Source organism: Myotis brandtii, unplaced genomic scaffold (genome assembly GCF_000412655.1).
Source record: "Myotis brandtii unplaced genomic scaffold, ASM41265v1 scaffold536, whole genome shotgun sequence".
In the NCBI taxonomy this organism is placed as follows: domain Eukaryota; kingdom Metazoa; phylum Chordata; class Mammalia; order Chiroptera; family Vespertilionidae; genus Myotis; species Myotis brandtii.
In genome coordinates this window covers 1,323,875-1,350,771 of record NW_005369967.1, presented here as the reverse complement: position 1 = coordinate 1,350,771, position 26,897 = coordinate 1,323,875, and the positions used below count along the sequence as shown (strand labels likewise).

The 26,897-nt window shown below is 34.6% G+C and overlaps 1 protein-coding gene across 13 annotated transcripts in view; it reads right to left on the bottom strand.

The window, feature by feature from the left end:
- The window catches only part of GPHN (gephyrin), a 445,634-nt gene that overhangs the window by 43,071 nt on the left and 375,666 nt on the right, over positions 1-26,897 (bottom strand). For all 13 annotated transcript variants that reach the window (XM_005877905.2, XM_005877906.2, XM_014549124.1 and 10 more), the window contains 4 exons: positions 25,396-25,533; positions 13,532-13,624; positions 3,326-3,381; positions 669-788 (listed from right to left, as the gene is read on the bottom strand). In XM_005877905.2, coding sequence (XP_005877967.1) covers positions 669-788; positions 3,326-3,381; positions 13,532-13,624; positions 25,396-25,533 — 407 coding nt within the window. The remainder of the gene's footprint in view (positions 1-668; positions 789-3,325; positions 3,382-13,531; positions 13,625-25,395; positions 25,534-26,897) is intronic.

The window sequence follows — 26,897 nt, the reverse complement described above, 5'->3', positions numbered from 1 at the left end:
ACATTTTATCAGAAGCTAGTGTCTGTTAACAAACTCCTTAGCTAGAAGGTATGTTAACAATTAATACCTCTGCTCTTTTATCTTGAGGTAGTTTCTTTCCTTGTTTTCATGTGATATTTCTTGAATCAATGTGGTTCAAATTCTGCTATAATCACAGTAATACAGTGAGTCCTCGGGTTATGTCGGAGATCCATTCCTACGGCGTGACGTAACGCGATTTTCACCGTAAGTCGGAACCCACCTACATAAGCACCTACATCACTCACATGGAGCACATACACAGCAGTAATGAAGTGAAACAGTAAAAAAAAAAATTTGACCTTTACTTGTGTTAAATAAATAATAAAAAACATAAAGCACATATGTACATACATCGAATGACAGAACTTTTAAAAAAAAAATAAATGGGAGATGGTGACGTAACCACGAAATGACGTACGTTGAGTCCGACGTAACCCGAGGACTGTCTGTAATCATAAAAATGTCTCCTATAACAAGAGATTTTCAAGCCTAAGGCAATTCATTATTTAGTGTAGACTCATACACTACATTGTAAGATCCTAACATAACCAAAAGACACTGGGCTATTCTCATAAACATTCCAGAAAATGGATATGACTTAATATACTGCCACGGGAATGTAATGATAAGACCTGGTGATAACGTACATCATCAGACTCCCTGATAAGTTCGGTATCTTCTACTTGTACTACAGCATCAGCACCGCAGGGGATTGGAGCACCTGTTGTAACCCGCATGACTTGTCCAGGCATTACTGTCTGAGTTGGCTGGAAACACAAACATGTAAGAAAGAGCTGATTTACTTTACTGCTGTTAAGTAAAACTAACATTTTCTTGTAGGAGATGTAACATTTTTAGAAACAAACCATAAAAGGAAAATCATACAGTCTTGTTCATTTTGGGCCAATGTAATGAAAGCTATTCACAAACAGGTACAGGTACACTCTAAGAGGCTTTAACTTGATTTATGGTAATGACCATTAGATGCCTTTTGTGGTACCCTGTTTTCCTTTTGAAGAACTGCCACTTACACGTGCCATTATTGTCTCTCACTCAAATAATGTGAATTTTCTTAATATATATAAAGTGATTTCAGAGTCTTTAAGAAAAAAATGCCATGCAAAATGATTTTATGCATGACAATTATGAAAAACCAGCACATTAGACATTTACTGAAGTTTTGATATTTGAGAAATATCATAACTTAAAACTAAACTTTTTGGTTAAATATAGGCAAGTCAGAAAAATTATTTAAATTATTGCTCTTGAAAATCTTTCTACCAAATGTAATTAGATAATTTTAAAATGATTGTAGTGCCTGTAATAATTTGGATGAAACATTATATCTGAGATTTTCACTGTCTGAACTCTCATAGGAATGGTAGGAGACCGATTATAGGACCTGCCTGGTAAACTTCTCCTAGCATAGGAAAAAGCATATTTTTATAAGATCCATCTGATAGGTTTGATCTGGCCTCAGATGAATAACTTGTCATTGGCCATGATTTAGGTCAGAATTGGGAGGAAAAATGCTTCAAACTTCCTCGAAGATAAAATTCTGAGATAATATTAATTCCCTAATAAAAATCTTTCCAGCCTGGCCAGTGTCACTCAGTGGTTGTGTGTCTACCTATGAACCAGGAGGTCATGGTTTGATTCCCAGTCAGGGCACATGCCTGGGTTGTGGGCTCAATCCCCAGTAGTGGGGGCGTGCAGCAGGCAGCCAATCAATGATTCTCTCTCATCATTGATCTCCCTCTCCCCACCTCTCTCTGAAATCAATAAAAACATATTTTAAAATAAGTATCTTTCCAAAGATATCTGCATCATAATTACTTATTTAAAATCTTAGGTTATGTGCTTGCTTCGGCAGTACATATACTAAAATTTTAGGTCACAACATGAATATATTTAACACTACTATACTGTATACTTAAAAATGATTAAGATGGTACATTTTAAGTTATGTATTTTTTAACAGATTAAAACCATTTTAGGGAATAGCTAAGGATATATACCTCTCCACTGGATATACATATGGAGTAAAACTGGAAATTTATTTATTAGAACAGCTTTAAAAAGCTTCTTTCAATATTATCACTACAAACAATCCCACTAATAGATAATATTATTGAACCCTCAATCTACGTTTGGTATAGTGTTAAGTGCGTTATTACATTCAATTTATATAATAATCTAAGCTCAACAAAGATAGGAATTTGTTTTATTTTTCTGTTTGCCTCTCCAGATCACATCACCATACCATCCTGTGCTGTGGCCCAGAAGGCTGACCTCTAATGGACTATTTCAACCAGGTTTCCATCACTGGATTCTGGTTAGGTAAAGCCAATGGGAGGGGTCAACAAGAGATAGAGGGCAGAAGAGAAAAGCAGGTTTATATTCCCTTTGCTCTTTCCCTGCTGGGCTGCACTTTGGTGAAGGCCAGGTCATCACTATCACTGACAGGTGACCCTGAGCCATAGCTATGAATCTCCACAGGTCCACTCCTTCAGACATAGAGATCGTAATGGAATTTCACTGTTATCCCCTGGGTGCTTCACATTTCTTCGTTAGTTTCTCTTAACCCATCTATATCTTGGATAGTCCCCACATTACTCTTCTTAATCACCTCTTTCCAGACATATTTATTGCTCTACCATTCCAAAGCCTAAAAAGTGTCTGGCACAAAGTTGGTAGTCAATAAATATTTCCAGAATGAATAAATGAACATGAATAATCTCATTATCACAACTACATGAAGTATACAATCCTTTGTGACTTACAACTCCAGTGTTCTCCCTGCTTTTCTCAGTTATTGGAGAAAGTGATTCTTGGGATTGTACTATGTATCCCCTTATTCTGCTATTTGAAAATACATTCCAGGCTCATTCAGAATTGTTATAGTTTAATGTAACCTTCTGCCAAGGTAATACCTGGCTCTGACTACTACAAACAATTTGCAGTTCCCTGAGCATTCCATGTAATTTTTAAAACACTTCCGATGGTAGTTCTATTCAGAACATTGATATTTATACAGGAAGAAAGAATCATCCAATCAAGGGCTGGAAAATGTTTGTGGGCATGTCTATGAGACATGCCAACGACACCATGCCCTATATTAATAGATGCAGATTCTTACAGCAAGAAAGAATTGGTTCTTCTCATGGGAACTCTCCTTTAATCTCTAATAACGTGTCTAATCCCTCTCTAAGATTTCCCTTACAGTGATGGTTTAAACTTAGAATTAGATCCTGGAAGTGCATGAAACTGAACTCTTTAGGGCCTGTCAGGCCTATGAATCTACCTGTTCACCGGCTTGGGATTCCCCAATGATGAAACGATCTCCTGGGCCATCAGCAGCTGTGAGATGAACAGAACCAAGAACAAACATCAGAATGGATCTATAGCAAGGAATAACAACCTACTGTTGGAATTCTAAAATTTGACTCAAATGATCAGATAGGCTTCAGGAAAGTGGAATCTCCTAGATGAGACAATGGCTTTACTAGTACTCCTGGTTTGGTATCCCAAACTCACAAGTACCAATAGAAGTGTTCCTAATTCATGCTCTTTCTTGGTGTCACTTGAGATGGTCTTCCTCTTGCTTGATAATTTCCAAACATGTACTTTTAAAATATGAAGTTCTTTTTGCCTATCTTCCTAATGAATACCACCTTATTCATGGGTATGTATTTGTGATGTGTGTGTGCCACTCATGGATATTACTATACATTTCTCCATTTTCTATAAAATTTTTAACTATTTCATACTATTTTAAAAAAAGTTATCACTCAGTTTGATCTTTATAATAACCCAGTGAAGTAGAAAGAACATAACATTCTTTTCTCCTTTTGGCATTTGAAGGAAATGAGTTACAGAATAAAGGAATTCAGGTAGAAAAGGTTAAGTACATTGAACAAGTTCTGGCTTGTGGTAGAGCTAGGACTAAAATCCAGTCTCTTAATTTCCAGTACAGTGTGTGTGTGTGTGTGTGTGTGTGTGTGTGTGTGTGTGTGTGTGTGTGTGTGTGTGTGTGTGTGTGTGTGTGTGTGTGTGTGTGTGTGTGTGTGTGTGTGTGTGTGTGTGTGTGTGTGTGTGTGTGTGTGTGTGTGTGTGTGTGTGTGTGTGTGTGTGTGTGTGTGTGTGTGTGTGTGTGTGTGTGTGTGTGTGTATTTTATAATGGGTCAATGTATATTATTCTGAATCAGAATGTATAGGCAGTGCTGCATCACATTTTTTCCATTAATTATCTTTAAATTGGAAGAAACCCTTTCACTATTGAGATTGAAAAAACCTTCTTACCCATTTTTTTTCTGAATACAGTATAGTAATGACTGGATAAAAATATTCCTAGAAATAAATATATTCAAAAGGGTTTTCTTCACATATGATGTGGATTTCAGACCAATATGACTGGTAAGGCAATATCTACCTAATAAGTTTTAAGATCAGGACCATTAGTTCTTGTTATCTGTATACAGCAAGGGCTTAGGACACATACACAGAAAAGATAACACTTTCTATAATACTATTTTAATTACATTTGCAATCATGCTGATAAATAATAAAAGTATTTTCCTTATTTTAAAAAGGACATGTGAAATTCATTATTTCTCTATGTGACTACAACATTGTTTTTTTTTACTAAAGGCTTGTAAACAATAATGTTTAAATGAGTCACTCTTTTCGCACAGGCTTTGGATAACCTATTGTGGAGGGAGATAAGAATTAACATTGGGTATCTTCTACGTAAAAGATATTGTATCTCATGCTTCATAACATTATCTTATTAATAAACTCTTGACTTTTTTTGTTTGTTTTAAATCTTATAGTATTTTCAGCATTCACTTGTAAAAAAGAGAACAGTTTTCCTGTAATGCTATTCTTACTATGCTATTTTCATGGGCTCTTCTTTTTTTAAAAAAACTTTTTTTGAAGTGAAAAATTTAAACAAACATAGAAGTCCTTGCTTCAACAATTATCAACATTTTACCAATCTTGTTTCATCTATTCCCTCACTTATTTTGGCAGAATTTTAAAGCAAATCATTATTTTCTTACTGTTGAAAATTAAAAAGTCAATTAGCTTTCAGAATTCTGCACTAAATGCATCTCAAATGTGAATAAATTGTTTTTAATTATTTTTTCTAGTAAAGATATTACCAGCCTGCCATCTCCCAGTAGCAACCTAGACATTTTCTCTTTTTTACTTCTTTGGGCAAGGGAAAATTAGCAAGGCTTTAGAGTAAAACAAAGCTGAATCCTGCTTCTGCCTATTATTAGCCTCAGGACTTCAGGCAAATTACTAAACTTTTTTCTAGCCTTCACAGTTTTCTTGTTGATAAAAATGGGGAAAATCATTTAAAAATACTAATTCTTTTTAAAGCTTTTCATTCCTTTCACTCATTCACTAAATTTCTAAGTGTCATCGAAGTGCTGAGGTAGAGTAAAGAGTAAAACCAGACATTGTTTCAATTCTAGTGTGGTGCCAGTCTGTTGTAATGTTTTTTAAACTCTGGATCACAAATGGAGGTGGGCTCTAAAATCAACCTGTAAACAATGTGTGTTTTTTTAAAATTAAAAATAATAGAAAATATATTTCATCACACATGGTAAGGATAAATACTGTTTCAGGAAACTTATTTTTATATGTGTGCATATATATATTTGTAGATATTGTATATGTCATATATGTGTGTATATCATTGGCTTGTAATGTATACTGTATTTAATATGTCTTTTTTTTTTTACTTTTTAAAAACAGACTTTATTTTTAAGAGCAGTTTTAGGTTTGTAGCAAAATTGCACAGAAGAGTTCAAAGTTCCCATATCTCCCCTGCTCCTGTCCATAGTTTCTCCTATCATCAATATCTTATATTAGTGAGGTATATCTGTTACAATGGATGAATTAATATTAATACATTATTACTAATTTAAGTCTGAAGGTTACATTAAGATTCACTCTGTGTTATACAGTTCTGTGAGTTTTGACAAATGTATAGTGTCTTGTATCCACCATTACACTATCATAGAGAATTAATGTGTGTCTTCCTATGAGTGTGGTTAAAATAAAACTCTTCAAGCCACTGATGTAATAGATATTAACCAACCAATCATATTAATGAATATGTAAGCACAAATTAAGAAAACCACTCTAAAGGAACATGGTTTTATGACAGTACACAACGAAAGTAATGGAACTACACTGGGGGGTCAAGGAAAGTTACCCTAATAAGAGGATTTTTTATTTGAATATGAAGGATGAATAAAGCTAAGTAGGCAAAAGGTAGGAGTGTGTGTGTGTGAGGGGGGGAGGGGGAGGGGAAGAGAGAGAGAGGGAGAGGGAGAGAGAGAGAGAGAGAGAGAGAGAGAGAGAGAGAGGTAGAAATGCTCCATACAAAGTTCCTCACCTAGAGAGCAGTATGTGTAAAGGCCTCTGGTTCATGTCTTCCTTATATCTTACCCTTTAGCCATTCTCAAGTTCTGGTACTGTCGCTCCTAAGGATGACTCATATTTCAGCTCCACAGCATATGCTACTTCTATTGCTTGGAATGTCCTTTCTTTATTCCCGCCTTTGATGAAAGACTTCTTAGCTTTTAAGACTCAGTTCAAATGTCATTTTCTTTATGAAGTCATATCTGACTCCGAATCCTCAAGAGTCACCTACTTTCTCTTTTGTTTCTCCAGAGTATTCTTGAAATAAACTCTAATATGGCTTCCTAATGTATTTGCAATTATTTGTTTATTTGCCTCAGGGGGAATCCCTAGAACTTGCTGCATAATAGGTATTCTATAAATGTTCAATATGTGAAGTATTCAAAGTGTCCAATAAATAAGAATAAATTAATAATCTTTTTAGAAAGATGCATGAGTGAATGAATGAATAATATTTTTTCAACACAAAATGCTGTATTTTGAATGTCTTTCATTTTCTGCTAGGCATACTGTCTTTAAAATGTTTGTCAACATTCACCATCTTTTGATATTTAGAAAGACTGCTCTGATTAATTCTATATAACTTAGGTTATGTTGTTATTCAAGGTTATGACTACCTCATCACGATGCTCAATAAATACTTGTTAAAAGAATAAAGAAATGAATTTGGCATTTCTATAATAGGTGGAAAGTTTGTAAACTGACTTGTATGTGTTACTATTGTGTTTTGTAAATCTTTTAAAATACTTTAAAATGAGCTCTGTAGAAACAGGGATCACTTCCTTCATTTCTTTTTTGAAACCCTCTGCTCTTCAATCTTCCTCCTGTCTCCTGTTCCCCTACACATGGAAATGCACATACACTTAAAATGCTTACATCAATGTTTTACACAAATGCTCTAAATAAATGTTACTGAATAATGAGTGACTGGAGATCATCTGGGGCGAGTCTGGTATAGACTGCCAGGGAGGCCAACATCTGAAAGAGCCCTCAAGTGATTCTAAGCAGCAAGATCCCTTGTGATTAGGGACTGTGAGTTACCTGGGGAGAGAATACGTGGTCACTTAAACTGTGTTCTCCACCTTGCCCTGGGAAACAGGCCTCTATACTGCTGGCTAAGGAAGGCTCAGTTAACCAACATAAAAGAAGGCTCTTTGAATGAAGAGGAGTCTTTTTAAAAATTATATTTCCCTTATAATAGTGCTTCTCAGTCCTTAATGAGCATATAAATCACCTGGCGATCTTGTTAAAATACAGATTCTGATTCAGTGGGTCCGGGATAGCACCTGAGGTTCTACACTGCTGAGAAAGCTGATGTTGCTGCTGCTGGTTCATGGACTATTCTTGTTGAGGAGCGGAAAAGATTGAACTGAATATAGACACATTCAGACTAAGAGAAAACTTAAGGAATAAAAAAATCAGTGAACAACAACAGAAGTTCTGATTTTACATTAATGCCAAGGCTCACTATTTCTTATATAGAAAAATAATAACCAATCTATCTAATTGCTGATATTTATTGAAAAAATATCTATTAAAGAGATAAGTAAAAGAAAAGTTGCCATTTTCAAGATGAATTCTACAAGCTTAGGTGTGAGGGGGCTGAAGTGGAGGAACGGTGGTATATGAACCTAAAGTTTGAAAAAAAATTAAGCTACAGTATGCCATTAGAAAAGATGGAGCCCCAGGATTTCTGTAAAGGCTTAGGATCTCTGCCCCCCGCCAATTCTGACATTTCAGTTAATAAACTTTCTTTTGTTTTTTAATTGTTGAATTTAATTAGAAGGAAGTGATAAAAGCAATATAAACCCAATCCTAACAGCAAATGCATTATATAAGTAATTCATTACACTTAATGCTAGATTCTGAAGCTTTTAATGTCCAGATTTTTTTTAGTCTTGTTTACCTGTTTATGTAAAGATTTCTGATATCATTTTATATAAAATTGATACCATTAGATAACTATTCATTGTGGCAATGTATAGAAAATAGTGTTCCCCAAGTCATTTACTATAGAATTGTTACTTATTTTCATTTTCCAGCCATATGTGAACTTTCTTTAAGCCTTCTGAAACACTTTATGCATTTATTTCCAATAATAAAGAGTCTCATCATTTCCATGTTAGGACTGAATAAAAAAGACTGCAGAGATCACATACCTTTCAGAGATCCTAGGAAGTATCTTCAACAGAGGAACAAGGCAGAGGGATTTATTTACTTTGATAACAGAACCACACTAAGACCAGGATGATAGATAATAGGGCAATAGTATTTATGTATATAGTAAAATTAAGATTATAGAAAGAGTTGGGGTGGGAGAAAAAGAAGGTGACAAGACTAACACAACAGGATTAATACTTGCTGCAATTATATTGAGGGATTAAATCAGGTGAGTTTGGAATTTTAAGTCTGTTGCCTTTTCTTATGGAGAGCAGGGAGCTAGGGAGTAGAACAGATGAGTGAGAAGGCATTTTATATAATTTACAAAAATGCCCATTTATTTTTAGTATTGAGAAAAGAGATATTCCTTAAATACAGTTTTAACTAAAATTAATTATTCCAAATTATCTCTCTGCTCACATGAGTAATACTCCCATATCATAGTAAGAAGAGCAATACTCTTCTTCATCTGAAGTGTCCTATAGTGGAGGCAATAGGCTGTCAAATGAGTTGGAGAACCAGCTGTGGCCAAAAAGGTTTTGAATGGGCAAAATAAAAACCCTGGAACATGGCTTTCATGAAAGACTAAGAATTAGCTCTAATAAAAAAAAATTATACTGATAAATCATAAATAAAAAAAAGATTATACTGAATTTTAGTATACAGTTTAATCTACTGCCAGGAAGTACAACAAAATAATAATAGTGGCTGGGCAGTGAGAAAATGGGCAATTTTTAGATGTTCTTTTTTATTTTCTATAGTTTCCAAAAGCAAATATTTCAATCAGAAATTAAAATAGAAAAAAATCTTTTAAAGTTTACCCAAATGGCAAAGATTTCTTTCAATATATCCTTCCAGAATTGATTATAACATGTGGTTCTCAAAATAATTACTGGCTTGTTCATAATTTTTCCTTTTTCTAAATAATCCCAAAACAAGTTCTGAAGGGATAAGTCTTTCATATTGAACATTTTTTCCTTTATTAACATCTAAGAAGAAACTGTGTAAGAAGATGGTCTAGTATTTTTTTTTTGCTTGTCCAATTTTTCCAACACCATTTATTGAATAGACTATCTTTACCCCATTGTATGTTCTTGTCTTCTTTGTCAAATATTAATTGACTATATAGGCATGGGTCTATTTCTGGGCTCTCTATTCTGTTTCATTGATCTATATGTCTGTTTTTATACCAGTACCATGCTGTTTCAATTACTATGGCCTTATAGTATAGTTTGATTATCAGGTAGTGTGATACTTCCAACGTTGTTCTTCTTTCTCAATATTGCTGAGGCTATTTGGGATTTTTGTGGTTCCATATACATTTGTTTTTTTTCAAGACAGAATGGATGGACCTGACGGGTATTAAGCTTAGTGAAATAAGTCAGTTAGAGAAAGACAAATACCATATGATTTCACTTATATGTGAAATCTAAAGAACAAAATAAATGAACAAACAAAATTTGATGCAGAGAGTAGGCTGTTGGTTGCCAGAGGGGAAGAGTGTTGGGAGACTGGGAGAAAGAGGTAAAGGTAGATTAAGAAGTATAAATTGGTAGTTACAAAACAGTTACAGGGATGTAAAGTAAAGCATAAGGAATATAGTCAATAACATTGTGATAACTATGTATGGTGCCAGTTTGGTACTGAAAATATCGAGGGATACACTATGTAAAGAATATGATTGTCTAACCACTAAGCTGTAAACCTGAAATCAATACAAAATAATATTGAAGTAAACTGTAATTTAAAAAAAATTGTGAGACAATGAGCACCTACCCACATCTCTCCACGAGGGTATGAATGCATCAAAATGATTGACTTAATCAGTATGAAGGGAGAAATAACTCTTCAAAAATATGAAGAATATGATATCTAACTTATACTGATAAATCATAAATAAAAAAGGTTTCATTTTCTTTTACATTTCAAATTTACTCTCTCCTGAATGCAGTTTTAGGTTTATAAGGTCACAGCTCTTCCTATTATTTAAATCATCATCACTGACTCTTGCCTTCTTTACATTCTAATCTATCTTATTTTTAAAAAGTTGTTCCTATTTCTTATTTCCTTAGTCATTTTTTACTGTCTTGATTCTTTCAACCCACATACCTTAAAGCAAGTGATCCTCCAACTGGTTTGGAGTTTTATGCCACATGCTTCTGAAGGATACTGGCTAATGCTTAGTGATCCAGAGCAAGTTAGCAACCTCTTTACACCTAGAGGGTTAGCAATGCTCACAGGTGCCACTGGTTATTACTGGAAGGCCTAAGGCAAAGGCAGAGGAGAAGAAAAAAAGGGAGAATAACGGGAGTGGGGAGGAAAGAATGGCAGTAAAGGAAGACAGGGTGGAGAGAAGAGGGGACACGAAGTAGAGTGGTAAAGAACCACAACAATAGCTTCAAGGAAATTCTTTACCAAGACAATGACTGGGAGGTGGCATTATAACACAGAAAAGCCTAAGACCATGTCTTTTTGTTTACTGATGACTTTTGCTACTTTAAGTATGATATTGATATATATACATAGATTCACCAACCATTCCCAATTTGAGATTTAACTATATCCACAATGTTATGTTATGTTATGTTTTAAGTCTCTGTTAAATGGTCTATATGTTAGAGAACTCTCAATACTTCACAGGAAAGAAATAATATGAATAAGTTGCATGATATATAATCTGTTGAAACTTTTATACTGTGAGATGTCATTTTAGATGTTTTTTCTCTGTGTAAAATAACTAAAATACCATCACTTCAAAACACAAAGAAAAATAAGATACTGAATGGTAACTTTACATAAAAATTTCTTTGATATATTCTACAGCAGAAAGGCTCTTTTTATGGCTCATGTGGGCTAACTGCTCTTTCTGGCAACTAGAAAAGCTAAGAGCAATAGTTTCTTTTTATTAAGCTGCTAAATCTCATGCAAAAATCATAGAACAACATGCTGTTTGAGAATAATTCTGCCTCAAATAATTTATTTTCTCACTTTCTCCTACTTTATATTACAAAGCATGTAAAAAATAGACTTTCTTGTCCCTTTGGTATTTCATTTGTTGTAGCTGTTTGTTCTATTCTGGAAATAAAGAATTATTTGTGATTTTATAGTAATACTGTATGGCTATTAATTATAAGTTCAAAACAAAATTTATATCTTAGATTGGGAATAAGAAACAAAAAGAGCCAATGAGGCTATCAGAAGATTAAAACAATTTTATTTCTGGACAATATGCATTATATAATAAACTCTGTAGAAGGAATTAATTGGGAAAAATTTGGTAGAGATTTATTATTTATGTTTTCAGAAATACTCTAATTTAGTGAGATCAAGCAGAATGAGGTGCATCCAAGATAGTATTCCTGAGAAAGTATTAACTAGTAGGAATTAATCCCCTCACCATTTTATTTACACAGAATACGAGATTAACAATTTAGGTAAATGTTATACTTTTTTCAGATATTGTATAAGTAAATGTGTTTATCATAATAACAGTAGTGATAATAATAGGTACTATTATTAAAAACAATTATTGAATGCTCTTTTTGGTGCCAGGAACTTTACTAAGGATTTTTATAGTTTCATTTAATCCTCACAACAACCTGTTGGGGTAAGAACTGTTATAATTATCACCATTTTACAGATGAGAAACTGAGGCTCAAAAAGTTTAGGTAATTTGCTAAAAATTATATCAATAGCCGAAACCGGTTTGGCTCAGTGGATAGAGCGTCGGCCTGCAGGCTGAAAGGTACCAGGTTCGATTCCGGTCAAGGGCATGTGCCTTGGTTGCGGGCACATTCCCAGTGGAGATGTGCAGGAGGCAGCTGATCGATGTTTCTCTCTCATCGATGTTTCTAACTCTCTATCTCTCTCCCTTCCTCTCTGTAAAAACTCAATAAAATATATTTTTAAAAAAATAAATAAAAATAAAAGTTATATCAATGGCACTGGTACTAGAACCCAGATCACTCTTTGCTCAAAGCCCATATCCTTAACCACTTACTATACTGCCTCCAACATAAAAAGATACTTCTAAGAGATGGTGATAGAACATGGAGACTAACTAATATATTTCTTTACAAAAAATAGAAAATTATTTTAGTAGTTAGATAGAGTAAAAAGAAAATAATGACAAAAATCAGTAAGAGACTCCATAAATGATCATTAAAAAAGGAATTGGCCTTCTTAACAGTTTTGATAAGTTGGGAAATGTTTTTAGACATTTCTTCAATGACATAAGCCTTGAGTTAATTACCAATAATAGTTTCTAAGCAATTCAGTTGCATTTTCATTTAGGGTTCTTAGATTGGACTTTAGACAGGCAAATACTATTTCATATTTGCTTTTAAGTTTTATGTAATCTCAGGTAACTCCAAAGGTGTGAGCTGCTGGTACCATCTGGAGCTTAAGATATTTGAAATATGGCATCTTCCTGGGAATTAGAGTTTTCCCTCATGCTTGCTTTTTATGAAGCCTTTATTAATGTTTGAGTTTAAAGCAAGAGGAAAGATCACCCCACTTTATGCCTATGTTGGGAATCTGCTCTTCTTTCTTGTACCATATAGATGTTTTCAACTAGAAAACATGCAAAAAACGTCCAGACAAAGTAAGACTGTCTGCTATCTGGTATGTGTAAGGCTAAAAGAATAAACTATAGTATAGTGTTTTTTTATATCAATCTCTACATATAATTGTAAATAATAATTTTCAAGTAACTATAGTAATTTCACTAAAAAGCTTTAAACAAGATTGTGTCAGAAAATAGATGTAGATTACTTTTGTTATCTGTGAATAAAATTATTTTGACAACCAAGGGGGAAACAGATTTAACAGTTGTTGGGTGCTCAGGCTGAGCCAAAAATCTGAAAAAACACACAGTGTGAGTTATGATGATACTCAAGAAAGCCAAAATATTTACCTCGAACAGCATAGCCATCTTTTACTGATGCTGGGAAGGGGGGTAGGTTATCTTTTGCATATACATCTTGAGCAAGGACTCGACCCATTCCATCTGAAAGAAGAGAAAAGAAGCAAAATATGGTTGTTGAGATTAATTTTAAACAGGCAGTCATAGACAAGATGAGCATATGTGCTTGTCTGACAAGGCTTGTATATGGGCTCAGTCAGACCTGATTTCTAACCCACAGAATAGGAGACAGAAGGAAGAGATGAATCCTAGCATCTGAAATGAAAGATTAGATTCAGTCCATTAATAATGCTTGCAGAGATTATTTGAATATGAGTAGCTATACAAAATCATCAAAGATGTGTTTAATTTGACATGTCATTAATCCTTTGACAACCCAAAAATGACTTTAAAAAGCCAATTATTAAACATTTTCATATCCATTGACCCAGTAATTTTACCTCTAGAAGTTTATGTTAAGAAAATGAATAAATATTTTTTCTATGTCCAAGACTTTTTCCTCTTTTTTGCTCAATCCCTCCACCTTCTTCCAGTCCCCCTCCTATAATAGGCTGTCAGCCTGCTGGTCTGTCTCTATTTTGCTAGTTAGTTCATTTTGTTTACTAAATTCCATATATGAGTAAAACCATATGGTACTTGTTGTTCTCTGCCTGGCTTATTTCACAAATCTCTATGCACATGTTATTTCAGAGTTGCTTACATTAGTGAGAAATGGGAAGAAATCAAAAGACCAATAACAGAAATTTAAATATACAAAGATGTAGCCTTATGATAAAACATTATGTAGGCTAAACTAATATTTATGAAGAAGATTCACTGACACAGGAAAACTCGTATAGTTAAAAACATGCAGAATTGCACATGTAGATCTATGCATAAGTATCAATAGAAAAAGATAGGAAAGGCATACATGAAAAATAAAGCATCTGTTATTTCAGTGTGCTAGAATTATATATGATTTTTATTCCTTTTGCTATATACTTTTCTGAAAGTGACCAAGTTTTCTACAATAAACACGAAATTTTTATAACGTTTTTTTCCTTATGAAGAGAAAAGTAAAGACAAGAGCTTCCTTACCATTCCATTTGAATTTTAGCCTTGATTTTGCCTTTATTAACCTAAAAAAAGTAGTGACTATAAGAAAAGGGCTAAGTAGAAAAAGCCAGTCACAAAAGATCACACATGATACCTTTATATAAAATGTCCAGAATCAGTTAATCTATAGAGATTGAAAGTAGACCATTGGTTACTTAAGGCTAAGTGGGGGTATGAGGGGATAGGAGGAGGATGACAGATAAAGGGGAGAGGGATTGTTTGTGAGGTGATGAAAATGTTCCAAAGTTGATTATGGTGATTATTGTACATACCTGTGAATATACTAAAACATTGTATTGTATACTTTAAGTGGGTGAATTGTGGTATATGAATTGTATCTTCATAAACTGTTATTTTTTTAAAGGGCAAGGATAAGAGATTTTAAAAAAAGAATATTCCTCTCATTTCAACAAATAACTATATTTAGGCAAGTCAAGAAAAATTACATTTGTAGCACAGATATACCATCTGGTCTTTACAGACCTCCTTGAAATATCATGGGGAAAAAAATAAAACACCTCATTTTGAAAAAAAAGAACTGCTTCATACTTAGGCTATTAAAATTTATTAATATATCATATAATTGGCAAGCTTTTTATTTTGGACTTATACTAAATATAGGGTTGCTGTCTTTAAGGTAAATTAGATACCTACTGGGTTAATTCTGCTTTTAGAGTTGGTATTAAGTTAACCTATCAGCAGAGTTTTAATCTCTTCAAAGAGAAAAACAAAAAGTTTTGGTCTAAAAGCCTAAGGCAAGGGACAGGATTTATAGAGAACTATGTAATTGATTGGAAAATGGTAAAAACTCCCAGTTGCAGCAGATGCAAGAGTTTTGAAGGAATAAACGTCAGATAGACAAGCACCTACTGTATATCCGTATCTCCCAGTAGGGTTCAGGACTAAACAATGGGTAGCTCTTCCAAGAAGTCAATATTAGAATTGTCTGGTCAATGTCTGACCAGATGATCTGTTTGGGAACTTAAAGAGTATGTAGTAGTGCTGAAAATTACTTCATCACATGGGACAGTCTCTCTTGCATACATATAGGTACATAGATGTTAAAGCATCCCTTTTCTTTGCCCATAGGTGGAGCCCAAGGATTGTGTTGAATAAACTTTGGGCATGTGTTTTGAAAAAGGGAACCTCAGCCTTCTTCAAACTTGAATGGGAACCAGGCAGCAGTAACTTCTCAACTAGATATTATGACTATTTTAGGTTTCACATTTAGTAGAGAAACAACAGTGAGCAGTTGAAGCTGTGGGAGCCAAAAGTTTTACTAAAAGATATAATTTCAGGAAAACATAAGCAAAATTCCTTTTTCTCAGGTGCTCTATTCCAATAGAGCCCTACTTAAAATAAGCAAAATATGATTTCCCCAATATGTAATTAATACAACTAATATGTTCTCTTAGGAAGAGTTGGTGGTGGGAATTTGTAGCTCTTCACAGTCAGAAGTGAGCCTTTCAGTTGTAGAAAGTTAGTCTGTGTGCCAAGAAGCTATGGCCCTACTTTCAGAGTCTGAGGAGAAAATGTTCATTGTGTTCTACTTTCCCCCTCACACTTATTCTCTAAGTTCTGTATAATAAAGGATGTCTTCAGTTTGTTGAAGATGAAAATAAATATGCATATTTCTAGATTCTGTGGGGGTCAGAAATCTTAAAGGCAGGGCTATGTATTACTGGGGATCCTGATCCGTATATACAATTAAGTGTTCTGAAGAAGGTGATAAGAAGGAAGGAGTGGAAAAGACGGGCTGATGATTTATACTGTTTTGTGTTGTATGCTTACTTGTGCTGCAAGAAGACAGTGGCAGAGTGCTTGGTTAAAAGGTGGTTGCCTTTTATGTTGTCAGCAGGAAACTCATGAGTCAGCTTCCCATAGGTAACAGTCATTATGCCTACTCTCTAGAGTGTTAGCTTTTTTATAATGGGATGACTGCCCCCAAAAATATCTTCAGAAAGAGTCTTTAGAAATTCAAATGGCTGACGATGGACACATATACAAGGAAAATCAAGATAGAGAGCTATTTATAAAATTGAGTATGCTTTGTAACCATTAAATACAAATGTATTCTCTAAGAGGTAAAAGCAAATATTTGTTGGTTGGGCATTTATTCTGACTCAGATAATAGTCTCTTCTTGCTATCTAAATTAGGATGTCAGGAGAACTGAGTGACTTTTGGATGTAAGAGGGAAAAGCATGTTAATTTCTCAAGGTCACTTATCAGAATGATTCCATAGTTGTAAAGTTCCCTGTGTAGTTATTTCTAAGAAGGCTTTGGAGGAAGTCAAGGGAAAATTGAGTTCAGTGCTCCAGGAAATTGATTCCTTGTCCTCACTTTGGCTAACCAGGATACTATCAGTTTATATTTCAGGAATGCAGGAAGAGTGTGGTAGATAACATAAGTTTGAAAAGAAAGATACCATTCAAGATTTCCTAATATAAAACATGGATATAACTCAGTTTTGTATACTATATATAAAACATTTAAAAACCACCATCACATCCAATCTATGTGAGAGGCTACTAAAGGATCTTTTTGACTTAACAGCTATCAGTTATGCTTACAAAAATAGTTGAGAAGGCAGACTTGATACATATACTTACTCTGGCCAAATGACCATTGGTAGGAACAATATTAGTTAAGTCCAAAGATTAAGAGGAAGGTGAAACAGGTTCAGAATTGGGTCATTACAACATTAACAAAAAAAAGTTTTATTGTGAAATATAATATACTTATAGAAAGCTTCATGATTATTTAAGAGACACTAAACATTTAATATGGTGAGCCTATCCCAATATAATTTATTCCCACATTTTGACTGTGAATTTGAAAGACTAGACAACATTGGTACATTATAAATCTAACTTATGTATTATTATAGGCTTCACAATTTTGTAAACTGAGAAAGATTAAATGATTTAGGGGTGAATATCTTTTGAGTAAAAACAAGTACATTAATTAATCTCTAGTTACTCCAGAAGTCATGTTTATGGAATAGTACAAAAAAAATGCTTGTTCAAAGAGGTATTGCATTGTGCATTTGTATTTTTCCATCTAGGAATGCTCATTACCTGCCAATGTAATGAGTGAGGGCAGGTATTACAGTTTTACATCATAAAATAAAAATAAGCTTTGTGCAAAGTTACAGAATTTGGATAAATACAAATGTTATGATTATTAGAAATGATTAAGATGATTTAGAAATACAAAAAGATGCAATGGAATTGGTAATGAATTAGTTCTTAGGCTGTATTGTGGTTTCATGATATAAATTTTATTCTTGAGTACTACAACTTATATCTGTGTCATATATTCATTTATATCCTACATAATAAAAGGCTAATATGCAAATTGACCAAACAGTGGAATGACTGGTGGCTATGATGTGCACTGACCACCAGGGGGCAGACACTCAACGCAGGAGCTATCCCCTGGTGGTCAGTGCGCTCCCACAGGGGGAGCACTGCTCAGCCAGAAGCCGTGTTCACGGCTGGCAAGCGCAGTGGTGGTGGCAACGCTAAAGATGTCCAACTGCTGGCTTAGGCCCACTCCCAGGGAGCAGGCCTACACCATCAGTTAGACATTCCCCAAGGGTTCCCGGACTGCGAGAGGGTGCAGGCCAGTTTGAGAGACTGCCCCCACCCCCTGAGTGCACGAATTTCGTGCAATGGGCTTCTAGTATATAAAATATTAAGCTTTAAAAGTAATAAGTGCATAACTGTAAAAAGCATTTACCTTAATTGAAATGAAAGATATATATTTTCGGGAAAACATTAGTTTTAAAAAATACCTAAACCTGAGGTCACAGAAAATATTTCAAATGAAAGTAAATGATCACTCCTTGTGGTACTTAATGATGGAAACCTTTCCACACCAAGGTCACATGAATAGGGTGTCACTGATAAATAGATAGCACTTAGGTGAAAGGGATGGATTTGTTGGTCAGGATTTGGTAGAAACAAACAAAATGCTCTTTCTATAGTTTGAATAATTTAAATAAACTCTTATTTATTGGTAGTTTCTCAATCACTGTCCTATAAACTACAATACACTCCACAGGGAAAAATATTTCCTTATTATAATTTCTATCATTTTAAACACATGTTCTAGTATCCTAAAAATAATTCCTAACTTTCAATATTAATTGTCCTGTATTAGCATATTACTATGATTATTTAAAAAAGGTATGTAATAAGTATTTTATAAAAAGAAAAAAAAGATGATGAAATAAAGCTCCTAGATGAGATGCAAGAAGAAGTAAATAGCATTATAGTTTCAAGGCTGCAATAGTATCACTGAATCACTCAATGTTATTTACAAATGGTAAGACAAGATGTTAATAGTTGATTTTTAAAATTTATTTATTTATTTATTTATTTATTTATTTATTTAGCAAGTTAACCAAGGACATTGGGATCTGTAGAAAAGGAGTTTATAGACAGAGAAAATAATATTTTTAACCAATTAAATATATTTTGTTCCTGGAAAATGGAGTTAAAGTTTTAAAAATTGTTACAAATTTTTATATACATTTGGACACATTCTTATATACATTTGGACACATTACAAAGATTGTTGCTGATTATAAAAGAATCCTTGTGTCTCTAATTTTGCTCATATGCTTTTGTCTCATAATTAAATGGAAGATTTGAGTTTCCCTGCCACATACTCCAAGGTATGGGGTGAGTTAATAGCCTGCCAGGAATTGCAAAGTCTTTACTTAAAAAAATAGTCAAAGAGGTAATTACTGTAGCACTGGATGCTCTAATGGGAAAATTAATCAATAAAATCAATTTAAAAAAAAGCTATTGCCCAGTTTCCATTCCTGGTAATTCTCTTGCTGGTGGTACTGGCAAATCCTTTACTGCCACTGAAATTTGTCTCTTTTCATTTTTACTAATTTTCTTCCCTGTAGTTTGGAAAATCTTGTATATTTACATAAATTTTCATAGTTCTACCAATATAATTAAGAATAGACAGGAATTTCTAAAAATCTGAAATCCTTCTTTGATCACTGCAAGAATAAGGTGTTTTGATGCTATTCCTTGGAAAAATTTTCTATTTTCATTTTATTTTAACTGAAACATTTTTCCAATTGCTTATATTCTGAATCCTAACCTAATACTGCTAATAGAGATGATGGTACCTCAAAATAGATACTGAATAAAAGGATTGCCAAGTAAACTATGCTAAATAAAATGTATACTTAAAATGTGAAAAAGTTCCCCAAAAGAATGGAAAATTAAGAATCACTAAGAATCATATTTAAAAATTATACTTTGTTTTAACCTGATATACTGAAAATTACTTCCTCCTTACTTTTAAAAACTTAATATAGATTGTTTTATCAAAATTATTTCAAGTGAGATACACTTATAATAAGCTTTATTTTTAAAGAGAGAGAATACATATAAGGAGACATTTAATGTTATACAGAGAAGGAAGTATGAAATAGGAAGATTAGTCTACCTGGTTGCCACATGGGATAATTAGCCAATGTTACAGGTCTGATTCCTATGTGAGTTAATTTTACTCAATTATATAACTATAGAAATGACTCCCCCACACAAGAGGGCTTATTGAGTACTGTGATAACAGCACACATGTGGTAATCGCCATACTGGGGGAAAAGCACCTGAAAGCACATATACAGAGAACAGATTGGTATTATAATCACAATCTTGGACACTAAGAGCAGCATAATTGCCTAGAGGTTATGATTACATACACACACACATACACACATACCATGAATACATAGAGGGATTTAATTGTTCATATTTGAGGAATGCAGGAAGAAGTATACAGGAAATGATATAAATAAAGGATATAATGAGATGTGCATATTTTAGAGGCATAATAAAGTTTATGGATTAAAGAGTCTAAAGAGATGAGACTACCTGAAGGGAAGTATGAATGAGTTCAAGCAGTCACATTGAAAAATCTACAGCAAATGCTAGCCCAGACCAATACCCCAGGAGGTATTTGCAAGCGAATGGGATCATCCTAGGTGAAACTTTACTAGACTGGAGTCAGTAATCCACACTAATAAAAGGGAAACATGCAAATTGACCATCTCTCTGCTACGCCCACCAGCCAATCAGGGCGAGTATGCAAATTAACTCAATAAAGATGGCAGTGGCCACAGAGCTGGAGGCTTGGGTTGCCTCTGGCGACGGAGGAAGCCAAGCTTCCCGCCCGTCCTGGCCGCCGCTGAAGGAGTGGCTGGGAGCATGGGTCAGGGGCGACCCAGGCTTCCAGCTGGCCCTGGCTGCCGCTCAAGGAGGGGCTGGGGGCCTGGGATGCCGGGAACCCGGGGAGGCGGGGTGGGCCTAGAGCAGGGGTGGGCAAACTTTTTGACTCAAGGGCCACAATGCGGATCCGGCCCACAGGCTGTAGTTTGCCCACGGCTGGCCTAGAGGCTTGGCTTCTCCGCTGCGGCTGGACCAAAGGCCTGGGTCCCGGGTGCCGGAGGAAAACCGGTGCCAGCAGCCAGGGGAAGGAAGGCCTATTGTGTGAATCTTCGTGCAATGGGCCTCTAGTTTAGATAATAAAAACATATGCTTTCACTTGAAACATTTGAATAACTACCCTAATTCTCTGCTTCAATTTTGTAAAGCTCAATCAGAAGTAAGCTCAAAAACTGCAAAAGCTGCTGTTTAGGTTATATTTCCTAATGGGATAGGGAGCACATGCCTGAATGACCTAGTAGGTAATGTAAATTTGACTACAACAAAATGCATAGGGATCCAGAGATAGTTCATGTGGATCAACAAATGGAGCTGAGCCAAGGGATCTAGCGTTGACACTAATTTATAGATGCTTATCTCAGGGTCATGATCTCAGAATCCCCACGTGGAGAAGGGAAGGGAATCAATCATTTACTAAATTTGAAATATGGCAGCTTAGTGCAAACTAGATGATTTACATATATTATTTCCTTTAATAATATCTCACAATGATCTTATTGGGTAGATATTATTCCTATTTTTATGTATGAGAGAAATAAGACTCAGAAGGGTTATGTAGCTTGCCCAAGGTCTCTCAGCAAGGTAAAGAGTATATTTGATGGCAAGTTCCTGCTGGTATACCTTACTTGCCTTTTCATTATTTTCTGACAGCCCCTGAATCCTCAAGAGGAATTAATGAATTCCTAGCATGAGCTGTGAACCATTTTGGTGAGGACCTCCTACTGTTTGAAATCAAGAGCTTCTGAGTTTCTTCTAGAGGCAGTAATTTCTGCCTACCTTCAGGCAATTATCTAACTGTAAGTCAGAGACAGGGAGAAATACCTCTGCTGTGGTCAGTATTCTAAAAGAGACCACTGTTTCCAAATGAGTTCCAACATCAAAGCTTAAAGTTTCCTTGACTCGAATTACTTAAGTCTTTTGTGGAAAAACAAAGATCCAAGGTTAGAGATGCTAAAGTCTTCGATCATTTAATCTTGAATAAGAAAGCCTAGAGCTAGTGATCTAAAATAATATCCTAAGAAAACATAACCCTTTCTATTGAAAGCTCATAGTTTTTCCATTGTTAACTAAAAGAGACTGGGAATTACAGCGAATGGTGCCAGAATATTTTAATCTGCTTTACAGTAGCTAGTCCAGTACCAAATGTGAAGCTGTAATTTATTCATGCAAAGCATTTCATAAGCAAAGAAAACGAATCAGAAGTGGCAGTCTTACATATATTATCCCCTGTTGTTATACCAGGTATGCCTCTCACAAGAAACCAAAGGAAGATATTTATAATCAATGGAGCGCTTGTTCCTTAAAGGCCTTGTTTGCAAGTAGAAGCTGAAAACAGTAGAAATGCATTTATAGCCAAACCAGATGAAAACAAACAATACATACATGGACATCTAGGCACTTGCTTTGGAAGGATAATTTTTAATATTCTATTAGACAATAATCCATGAAGTTAATAATAAAGACCTAAATCAAAATTATAGCTTTGGGAATAGAAAACAAGGGATGGATTCAAGAGGACGTAGAAACAGCAAGTATTGTAGAGGTAAAGAATATAAGTTTAGTTTTGGCCATGTTAAATTTACTAGCAGCAAGCCCTGCCAGTGTGGCTCAGTGTTGAGCGTAGTCCCATGAACCAAGAGGTCACGGTTTGATTCCTGGTCAGGGCAAATGCCTGGGTTTCAGGTTCGATCTCAAGTGTGGGGTGTGCAGGAGGTGGCTGATAGATGTTTCTCTCTCATTGATGTTTCTATTTCTCTATCCCTCTCCCTTTCTCTCTCTCTAAAATAATAGAAACATATTTAAATATTTACTAGCAGCATGTATACATTTGGTATATAAGTCTAGAGCTCAGGCAAGGTCTGGGCAAGTGATATGGATTTAGAAATCATTTAATAGGTAGCATTTGAAATCATTGGCATGCATGAGGTTATCTGAAGTGCATGTGCAAGATGTGAAAAGGACCAAAAACGAAAATGCTAAAGAAAGCTTATATTCAAGGAATGGACAAAGGCAGGCAAGCAAGCCTACAAAAAAGCCAATAAAGGAGACAATTATCTCATTGTTTCCCTGTCTCTTCTGCACTATACGTGAGATTCATGGGGCAGAAGTGTTTTATTCACCTTTGTCTATCCAGGACTTAACATAGTACCTATCATTTGGTAGATGCTTAATAAATATTTATTGAACAAAATTAATTATGTTTCTATATATGATGATGTTTTTTAAACACCTACTTAAAGTGCATAGGCCCTGGGAGGTTTAATTATAATACTCTCTTGCATGAAAAATTGAGTTTGATCCAACTCAAAGGTTGAATGCACACTTCATCTTCATGGGTGGAAGCACTTGACAAGAAATTTAACCATCCATGAAGAGTTTGCTAACTTATAAGTGACAACTGATTTGATGAACCAATGAAGGAGAAACAAGCACATGAAGAAAAAAGAGAATCCATCTGACAGCTTTTTTTCGTTTGTTTTTTCCCCTAGAAGAAACTTATAAATGGCCACTTTCAATTCCATTTTTTTTTCTTCCTTAAAAGGACTAAAATTTCTGCTTAAATGACTTGGCATACTCTGAGATTTTTCTAAAAACTGCTGTTAGGGAAAACTCCCGTGAAATTCCAAGGCCAGAGATGGTTAATTTATGTTTCTAATAGGTAAAGTATTACTTAAAATTTTTTCCAACTTAAGTTTACATTTATATTTTCTGAATATGTCTTGCTGTTGATGTATATAAAAATATCTGAATATTCTACATTTAATAATAGCAAAAACCTATTTCATTAAAATTGATTTTGAAAACACTTAGTTAATTCCTAACTAATTCCTAACTCTAGTGAGCTTCTAATCTTTAGATCCTTTAATGAGGATTAATAATAAACCAAAAGTTTAAGCCTACTGATATACATATTTAAAAGAATGCAAGTCAGAGATATAGGATTAGGGTGAATTATATAAAAACAATTTTTGTCTAAGTACCATCAGTGAACAGAGCTAGAATCTGGCATTTAGAATTTCACTAGTATTAGGCCTTTTAATTTTAACATACAGTGGGACCTTGACTTACGAGTGTCCCGACTAACGAGTTTTTTGAGATACCAGCTGTCTCTCAGCCGATTTTTTGCATTGAGTTGACAGAGTAACGAGCTCGGTCTCGGAACGAATTAAACTCATAAGTCAAGGCCCCACTGTAATTTGTTTGGTTATCTATCATCATTTTAAAAAATAAATATTTTTATTGATTTCAGAAAGGAAGAGAGATGGAGAGATAGAAACATCAATGATGAAAGAGAATCATTGATCGTTTGCCTCTTGCACGCCCCTGACTGGGGATTGAGCCCACATCCTAGGCATATGCCCTCACTGGGAATCTAGCCGTGACCTCCTAGTTCATAAGTTGATGTTCAACCACCAAGCCACTCTAGCCAAGCTCTGTCATGTAGTAAAAAGAATGGAATCTTGAGCCTTAGTCTTATTCCTTTTCAGCTGTTCTGAGTCTGAATTGCCTTGCAGAAAAATTAGGGTGTTTGTATAGATACTCTCTAATGTTCACTGAAGTTAGAATATTTTATGATCGATGAATAAAGTATTTTTTAAAATCAATCCTATTGTGTTGTTTTTATCTGCATAACAAAAATAACTAAGAAACTATATTTTATTGAGATTGCACTAAATATAACTTTCATGCTGAATTTTTAAGAAGGGGGTTGATTAAAAAGTGAAAACACTGGGGACACCAACTTTCCATTGTCCTTCCACAAACTGGTCTCAATTTGCTACTGAACTAAAGGGCAGAGAATAAGAAGATAGACGAAGCACAAAAACTGAGATCAGACTGGTTGTTCAGTGATCCATTGATCATTTAATGTAGTTTTTACATTTAAAAACATATTTTCCACAAAGGAAAACATGATTACAAGATACTTTAGTTATCTTCCATTTCTAACAGAAAGGACATCAGGAAGACTCAGAGTTAACTATTTTCCTCACTCAGTGCTAACAACCCTCTTTTTGGTTTATAGTATTAGTATTTTGATGAACAGGAGAAACACTGCTACTTTATTCATTTTTTTATTTTTATGAAAAAGGAAGCTTTATGGATGTTTTACTCTATATACCATTAAGGCTGATCGTAGAGTTGAGTAGAAATAAGAAGTAAAAAGAATAATGATAATAACTGTGATAATAATTAATAACCTTTTCTTTCAGGAAACTGTTTATTAATGGTCTATGAATCTTACTTGGAGAAAAGTGAAAGGCAATGGACAAATATTCCAGTACCTCGGTAGTTGATGATTTCTGTCCCAAGCACCGGAGTCATCTCCAGGACTGTGATGAAGGCTTTGTCCATAGATGTTAGAGGAAAAGGAGACATGCGGTGTCTTCTAGCCACCTTGGTGATATCAACAGCACTGTGACCTAAACAGGAAGATAATTAACTAAGAATATGATGCTGAAACACTGATTAAAAAGTGGGACTGACTCATAAATATCAACAACCCTTGGTTTCTTATATACCCAAATGAAGAATACAAGATGAGAAATTTTCTCTTGCCAAAATATAGCCTTCTTTGGTGGAACATTACATCAAGTTAACAACATTACCTCATGTGTCAAAACATGGTGAACTTTAAAGATAATATTGCCTAATTCTTTTTGTTTTTTTCTTAAATGTCTTTTTTTAATTAAAAACTTTTAATATTGACATTATTGCAGGTATCCCCCTTTTATCCTCCTTTTCCCACATATACCCCCCTCCCCCGGCTTTCACCATACTATTTAATTCTTAAATTTCTTTTTTATTTTTTTATTGTTTAAAGTATTACAAATAGTAGTACATATGTTTCCCCCCCCCCCCCCCATTTGCCTAATTTTTGTTTTTTTCTTAAATGTCTTTTTTTAATTAAAAACTTTTAATATTGACATTATTGCAGGTATCCCCCTTTTATCCTCCTTTTCCCACATATACCCCCCTCCCCCGGCTTTCACCATACTATTTAATTCTTAAATTTCTTTTTTATTTTTTTATTGTTTAAAGTATTACAAATAGTAGTACATATGTTTCCTCCCCCCCCCCCATTTGCCTAATTCTTTTTAAAAAATATTTTTATTGATTTCAGAGAAGAAGGGAGAGGGAGAGATAGAAACATCAATGATCAGAATCATTGACTGGCTGCCTCCTACATGCCCCACACTGGGGATTGAACCTTCAGCCTGGGCATGTGCCCTGACCGGGAATTGAACCACGATCTTCTGGTTCATAGGTCGATGTTCAACCACTGTACCACACCAGCTGGGCTGCCTAATCTTTTGTGCATGTTACTATGTGCCGTGGCACTGGTCTAATTTAACTTACTCATCACAAGAACCTTATAGGAAGGCATCATTATTATCCTTATTTACAGATAAGGAAAGAGAGGTGTAGAGAGATTATATGTTTTGGTCTAAATCACAGAAGAGCCACAATTCAAGCCTATGTAGCCTGGCTTCAGAGTCCACGTGCTTAATCACTACACTAAACTTTGAACATTTAATGTGCTAGTTAGTAAAATGCAATACCCAAACTTGATCTTATCTAGGATTTCATAGAAAATTTTCTTTCTTCTGAAAAGTCATAGAAAAAGGTTATTACTTAGCTACCCCCTATATAACCTCATCTAGTCCCATGAAATTAATATCACCCATTCACTAAAATTCCTAATTTTATATCTCTAATTCCAACCTCTACTGGTGACTCTAGGTTTGTAGGCCATGCAAATAGCAGTGGATAAGAATTTATATAT